Source organism: Fulmarus glacialis, unplaced genomic scaffold, assembly GCF_000690835.1.
Source record: "Fulmarus glacialis isolate BGI_N327 unplaced genomic scaffold, ASM69083v1 scaffold15950, whole genome shotgun sequence".
NCBI lineage: Eukaryota > Metazoa > Chordata > Aves > Procellariiformes > Procellariidae > Fulmarus > Fulmarus glacialis.
In genome coordinates, this window is record NW_009188514.1 from 77,248 (window position 1) to 85,304 (window position 8,057).

At 38.0% G+C, this 8,057-nt stretch overlaps 1 protein-coding gene across 1 annotated transcript in view; it reads right to left on the reverse strand.

Annotated features, from left to right (window-relative positions):
- The window catches only part of RAP1GDS1 (RAP1, GTP-GDP dissociation stimulator 1), a 27,065-nt gene extending 19,556 nt beyond the window's left edge, over window positions 1-7,509 (reverse strand). The window contains exon 1 of the mRNA XM_009578994.1: window positions 7,299-7,509. Within this exon, the coding sequence (XP_009577289.1) occupies window positions 7,299-7,509 (211 nt within the window). The remainder of the gene's footprint in view (window positions 1-7,298) is intronic.
- Window positions 7,510-8,057: the final 548 nt, after the last annotated feature.

The window sequence follows — 8,057 nt, forward strand, 5'->3', positions numbered from 1 at the left end:
AGGGGGGGTACCTCTTCCACAGATTCATGGTCTTTAGAGAAATTTATGATAACGCCATGTCAGACATCAAAGAGCTGTTGAAGTTGTCAAATTTCAGGTAAGTACAAATTGCACTAGCGCATGCATTGAATGCCATTTTACCTCCGGCAGATGTGTGAGTCACTACTATACCCTCCTACTTCATTCCAAACTGACTGTAAAAATCTATCTCTGAATAGGAAAATTGGGGAGGGGAGAGCTGGAATGGTTCTGTGGAGAAAATGATCGTGTAGGAGAACTCAAGTTACTGGTAAATAATCTGTTTTTGTCCTTGGTTTGTATTGGGATTGTCCCCTGCAGACACTTAAAAATTCTGAAGGAAAAATGGTAGTCATGGAGAGTAGGAGAACAAAGACACAAACCACAAATGCCATAGAAAATTATGTGGAAAGAAATTGCTTTGTTACTAGACTATGCCTTCAGTCACTCTAAAATCACTTTATCCAACTGTAACGGACAAAGAGACAATTAATCTCTATGGGCTTCATTTGGCAAAGCATTCTGACATCAGAAACATAAACTATTTTGAGCAGGGTTTTTTTTCTGCTGTCTCCTTCTTAATGCAAAATATATAAAAAGTGCGGAGGAGAAAACGAGTGGACAAAGGGAAACCATATCCATCTTTGAAAGGAAACAGGAATCTTAAAAGCCAAATAGAAGGATATTGTTGTTCAGGAGAGCATGGAGCGCACTGATTAAAGGGCCTTTAGAATTTCCAAGTAGGAAAAAAGGAAAAAGAAAATATACCAAGAAAGAACAATTATACTGGGTCAAAAGTCAGGTATTATACCTGACTCCATACCAGTCTCTCTTTCCTGGAGTAGAAGGATGGCACCTGAGGACAGGAATGGTCTACAGTGGTAGGAACGGGATTACAAGAATTGCTGATAAGGTAAATATTGATGCCTTAACCGCAGTAAGTGAAAGGATAAATTTTCTGCTCTGCCAAAGACAGGACAACCCTGTGAGTCACAAAGCTGCATAGGAGGCAAAACCTTTGAAAATAAAAGGCTGCCAGCAGCTATTTGCTATACAAATTCTGAGCTTGTCATTTACATCTGTCATTACCACCAATAGGAGGCTCTTCCTCTAGTAAATACAAGAGCAGAGCCTATTAAGTTGTTTAAGAGAAAAGTATTAGGCTTCTCACTGGTATGGAAACCTACAGCACTTTTTAGTTCAGAGAAATTAAAAACATCTAGGTGGTTCAGTCTTAGCTGAAGGGACTGACAGCAGTTCTCAGGCTCTCCTGTGAAAGACTGCAGACCGGGTAACTTGGAATAACGGCGTATGTCAGCCATTCATTGCAGCAAGGGTTAAGGCCCTACTAGAGCAGGAGACAAATTCAGGGGACACATGCATCCACCCTACAAGCAGCTGCCTGACACAGGACTAAAGTGAGCCACAAAGTCAGGCAACATCGTGCCTCAGGATGAAACAGCATTTCTATCAGCTTCCTAAGCAGAACTTTATGCATAGAGAGCAGGAAGCATGAAAAACTGAATGCCTCTTCTGAATTTATGACTTAAAGCCACAAAAGAAATTCTCTCAAATTTTACACTGCTATCACATATTGCACTAGTAAGACGCCTCTGTGTTCTCTTGGGGTGAAAAGCACTGACAGTGATGCTGTACAGATGCATACACAGGTAGATAAAAGGCAATCAATACATGCGCCAGCACAAAGAATTACCTACCTAAAACTTGAATTTCAATGGCTCCATGTCCTTCGGTGACACACATGGAAACTCCAAAAAGTAAGATCTGGGGAGAATATCCCAAATTGAGAACTTTATTGGGGCATTTGAGTTTAAAATGCTGATTTAGGCTAGTTCACGATTTTGGACAGAATTTCAGAAAACAACTAGTCATTTCGTGTTTCATCAGTAACCGTGACTATGATGCTAAAGGAGAATTTGTTTTGTACAAATTAGTGGCATAATTTTGTACCCTAGAGAAACCTGCTTGCAATCCCCACATCTATGTTAAATCATCGTATAACATATATATGTGATTGTATTGATTATCTCACTATCATAAGAAACATACTTTTTATCTGCTTTTACATGCTTTAGGTTACTTTGCATTTGTATATTTAGGTCTTGAAAGCATGCTAGACATCTTTAGCTGTGATGTAAATGAAACAAAAACCACGGCAAGCATGAAAATTAACAAAGGTAAGTCTTGGAAGGAAGCATTAATGAAATATTGCTGTTAGACCATAGTAATGGTGCCATAAATCTCCTTTTCATTTCTTGTGTATTTACATAGCTTCTGCAGATGGTAAACAGTGCAAATCAGTCCCCAGCATTCATTCCAGTCACTAAGAGTTTTGTGAGAATAAGAAAGGCTTGGCAGTTGTATGATTTAACATCAGAATGTTACATTTTACAAAGGCACTGAAGGAAAGACAACCTTGACAGACTGAAGTTTAATATGAAATGAGATGAGGAAGCAATCTATAAACATTTTTATCTACATATATACCATATATAAATATATGTATACTTTCACACATGCATACTGTATCCAGTTAACTTCTGATCTCCAATTTGACTACCTAATAAGCCAATTGGCCTAGTTCTTCCATCATTTCTGCATTTCTTTAAAAATGCTTTTATGGTTTGTTTTATAAATCTCAAGAGACAATTAGCTACCTTTTAGACTGATCCCATTAACTTGTAAATAGTCTTGGCTTACAGGATTATGAGATCTGCAGAATAACTACTCATGGCACTAACTCTTCTACGTGAGTGTTTGCATATGATTATTAGTTTTATTAATTAGTTATTAGTTTTTCACTCTTTATCCAAGCCTGCTTTGCCTCTTGCTCTTAAGCAGATTCATAGCTACGCAGAGACTATATGTAATGATAACAGTCTTCAGAATGGGAGAAGCACAACAACATACTGAACCCAATGAAAGATGCCAAAACAGCAGCTTTAAGTGCGGGTGCTCTGTACCCCAAATAAAGTTTGCAGAGCTTGACAAAGAAAGAATTATTACAGGTTTTTGTCAAGACTTGCTTCTTTTGGGATTAAGCTATGAGCAAAACCATTCACAAACGTGTGACACGTTTGTTTCATTCCTAGCTATACCTGCAACTTTGCATTTTAAGAACTAATAATGGAAAGCAGGGATGAGGTATTTGTGTCTGATTGCATTTGGGTACTAAAACATGATTATGACAGAGAGGGTCAAGATAATCTGGGCTGAAGGCAAAGGGATGTGTCCCATCAGAAAAACCCTCTGATTTCTAGCAATGCAACTAAAAATCGACACTTCTTTTTTATAAGCTTAAAAGAACTGCAAGAGATGCCAAAGCTGAGTTTGTTCTGTTAAGATTGTACCGACTAATGAAATGATAACATACCAAAGAGGCAAAGGAAGAATTGAGAGACAGCAGGCAAAAGTAATTCCTGAACATAAGCAGATGGCACAAGAACCTTATAAAGGGAATCTTAGTTTTAAAGCTTAGACAACAGTGTTATGAATAGAGTTACAATTGCAAGCTGAGTGTCCAGAATCGGGATGAGATACAAGAATGCTCCATTAATTTGCTCTGTTTAGGATATTACTCGTAGCTGCTCTTTAGTTGCCATTTTTGTAAAACTCATATGTGATAAATCCCTATGCTAATTCAAAAACTTGAAGTACTCAAGAATGAGTCTCTCATGTTTAAAAAATAAGGTAGTTGTTAGCTATTAAAGTAGTAGCTATTGGAAAAAGAGGGCAATTAGTTGACTGGGAATCACGAACTGTTTAGAACCAAATAAAACAATTCATACACTCTTTACTCATAAAATGCTAAGGATTAGAAAATATTAGGGTGTTCACAGATAATTAGATGCAACTAAGAACCAAATGTGCTGTAATTGTCCTTATCTGGATAGCTAGTGCACCTTAAAAGAGAGCGAGTCATTAAAAGCCGTAAAGAGGTCTTCAAAGTCCCCACCTGTAATTTTGTAACATAGCATGCTAAGCAGGAAAAGATCACAGAAACAAGAAAAGAGAAGGTAGAAGGGCTATTTCAAAGACTGAAACACTTCCTTCTTACATTTCCAGTATTTTTTCTTTTATTTTTGTCAAATTTGTTTCCATAACTACTGACAAAGCAATCTGGGACTCAAGGCTGCAATCCCATACTCCTCATCCTTCAGCAAAACCAATGGAGTGTTTATCTTCTTTGTAAGTAACATGGGATCAAGCCTTTGCAAGTAAATCCTGAAAATGGTATCCGCTAATATGTGAGCACAATTAACTGTCAAAACAATCTGAGTTTTCATGTTTAACAGGTCAGCAAAGAACTGCATTTACTCAGAATATTATCCACCTGATCTGTAACGCGTGGAAGTAAGTGGTTGTCTTGGGCTCATATCTGACATTGACTGTTGTCCTGAAAATTTATGATGGTCTGCAGGTGGTACTTTTAGAGCAGTTTACAACTATGGTCCAATTGTACTTGTGGATCTTAAAACAAAACTGGCAAGACAGGCCAACTACCTGTCTCTCCATGCACATGCTGCATATATGGTCAGTGAGTTTTCTTCTAAAAATTTAATCCTCTAACTTCTTTTTTTTTTTTTAAATATTGATTTGGCAGATTATGTGGGGTTTAATTCAGTCGTTGCCCCAGTCAGTGGGCAAATTCACAATGGAACTACAGGACACAAGTCTTACACAGCATATCCATGGGTGCTGGCCAAACAGCAGTTGGGTCCTGTCCTGGTTTCGGCTGGGATAGGGTTAAATTTCTTGCTAGTGCTGTGTTTTGGATTTAGTATGAGGAGAATGTTGATAACACACTGATGTTTTCAGTTGTTGCTAAGTACTCTCCTAGTCCAAGGACAGCTCCCATGCCTACTGACTGAGCTAGGTACACAAGATGGGAGGGAACATAATCAGGACAGCCAGCCCAGCTGGCTAATGGGGTATTCCATACCATGTGACGTCATGCTCAGTATATGAATGGTAGGCGTGATCCAGGAAGTACCGATCGCTACCTGGTTATCGGTCAGCACGGGTGGTGAGCAATTGCATTGTGCATCACTTATTTTGTATATTTTATCATTATCATTATTATTCTCCCTTTTCTGTTTTATTAAACTGTCTTTATCTCAACCCACGAGTTTTTCTCACTCTTAACCTTCCGATTCTCTCCCCATCCCACTGGGGGGTGGGGGGAGTGAGTGAGCGGCTGCGTGGTATTTGGCTGCCTGCCAGGTTAAACCACGACAGGTCCCTACCAAAACGCCCTTTTTCATGGAGACCACCAAGCATGTGGGGTAAGGTGAGGGTTTGGTAAGCCCCCAGCAATCCTCCCTGATGTGGTGGTAGGACAGGATGGTTGTGTGCACCCAGATCCGGGAGCTGGCAATACTCCTGCATTTCTCACTTCTGACATTGCTTCAGTGGCTCCTGTGAATATTGCGTCAGTTTGTTAGTTCGTGCGAGATGAAGGATGTCGTTTAGCAGAGTAGAGAGCAGCTAGTGAATCCTCCTAGTTGTCACTGAACTACACAACTGCTTTATTGATTGCATCAGAATAAGCTATCCTACTAGACAGAATGAGTCATTTATTCAATGTTCCTAACAGTTAAACTGTTCAGAAGCTGCTTGTTTGGGAGATTTATCTCATAATTAGTTTTCCTAGGGAAGATCTGCTGGGAGCTTGATCACTGAAGCAAAACTGATACAGTATCTCTACACAGCGCTTTTGGACTGGTCTGTCTTGAGCTACCAAATATACTGGCTGCTCATTAGTCTTAATCCAGAGGATTCTGGTAGCTTAGAGGTGAGAGTATCTATTTGCTCCAAATATTTTAACAAATAAAGAAAATATGGAGTTAACACTATGAAATGTAATAAAATGTGACACTCATGCAGACATCAAGCAAAACAGTTCCTGACAAATATATGAAATAAAGGAACTAGAAACTTGCTATTTGGAGAAGAAGGAAGAAGTACTGTAAACAAGTATTCTTAGATAATACTAGGAAAAGAAGAGAAAAAAAGAATGTAAGAACAAGAGAAAGAGATAAGACACATACAACAGTGATATTTGGAGGTGGATAAGTAACACTAAGAGCGAGAGCTCCAGAGAGATGGCACAGAAAACACACAAGGAAACTATGCTAGAAGATATGATAAAGCAGATTCAAAATTTATACAGTAAAGGTAAAAAAAAAAAAAAAAAAAGCCTATGGACCATCCTGAAAAGTAGAAGAGTTTCGGGGACACAGGTTTGGAAAGTGAGTTACAGCAAGTGATAACTTTAAGGAAATGGTGAGCAGCTAATAAAGAAGCTATTTCTTCCTAAGATAAAACACTACAATTCAGGAAATGGACATGATCAAAGAAACAATGTGATTAGCTAACTGCATTTGCAATCTGTGCCATTGCAAGTCAAGAGAACAGCCTTTATTTAGCTTTCCTCATTTATCCCAATTTTCCTAGAGATTCAAATTTTGAAAAACTTGGAAATGTGTGAACACTGTAAAATATGCTTTGGCATATTACCATATTGCTTGCGTGCAGAAGCAAACTAGGTACTAAAATATCAGTACGTTTGTACAACTAGTGTGGAATACTATTTTCTTACCCTCAGTGGTCAAGGATTTCTCATTTAAGATACTATCTTCTATTTTTGTCCCAGCCCCTAAACATCTCCATTAATGGGATAAAGAACATAAACTTATAATTTGTAGACACAGAGAGCGTTGAACATACACATAAATTATTCCCCATTTATCTTAGAAGAAAGTAATGTGGTTTTATATACATTTCACAAGGAGAAAAATGATTAAGGAAAACTGTTTGGCGTATATACCCCCAAATCATTAACAAGACACTGCATGCCTGCGACAAATTAGTCTTATGGCATTGTTCAATACTAAATGAAAAAGGACTTAATATAGCTTTCCAGTTTACTTCTGTAAATCTGTTTTTTCCTAAGATGTATGATACATATCCATGTATTGCTTTTAGACAAAGAAGTAAGTTCCAGATGTTGATTTTAAAACTTTATACGATATGCTATATGGAATTGCATCAGGAAGATATGTAGTATTTTTGGGAACATAATTTTACTGAAACAGAAAATTGTATATGTGAATTGAGGTACTTGATCTTTTCAGAATAACTTAGTGTTAGTATCCACAATGTAAACCTACAGTTGACTTTAACTTTTATCTTTTCTCTTTTTTTTTGATGGGGTTGTTCTCCTGGTAGACATAAAGCAAATTTTCGGTGTTGTTTACCATTCTCATTGCTATAGTTCATCAGCATGCCACAAAAGACAGTCAAGAGCTTCTCACTGGCTGGATCTGTTTTACTGCACAGTGACCTTATATGGTCTACTACAATATGTGCACCACCTGCACGGTCAACTGCGTTCCTGCCCTCATCTGTAAAACAAAGAGTTACATTAAAAAAAAATGAAACCAAAACCCACCGTAGAGTCCCGAACATAACAGTAATCATACAAAATGAAGTTTTTAAACAGAGTGAAGTCATTCCTCCAGTGTTGTCAAATTCATCTAGAGAGATGCTTGAGGGCCAGCTTTTAGTGCAACAGAGCTAGGGAAGTGAAAACACCTACAACAAAAGGGATTAACCACCTAGCACTAATACCTTTGTAAAGAAGTTCAGTGTTTGAGGCAGAGCCACTGGAGCTGATAAATCATATTCTGAGGATACATTGGGTTTTGCCAGAGGGAGGTTCTGAGCACTTTACAAAGCCTAGTCCATACACCCTTGTGGACCAGGTAGATTACTCTTGCTGTTATGCAGATTGAGAAATTGAAATACAGAAAATAAATTGCTTAGGTTACTTAAAAACAAAATGGGGAATAAAATGGACAAAGCAGACAGAGGTACTAGTTCCCAGTCACAAACTCTGTTCATGCACTCACTCTGCCACACATCATGTTCTTTGTACTTCTACACCTGAAATTTAATACCACTATCAGATTCTTTTGGTAGGCTAAAATAAAAATTTGCTCTGCATCTATAATAGA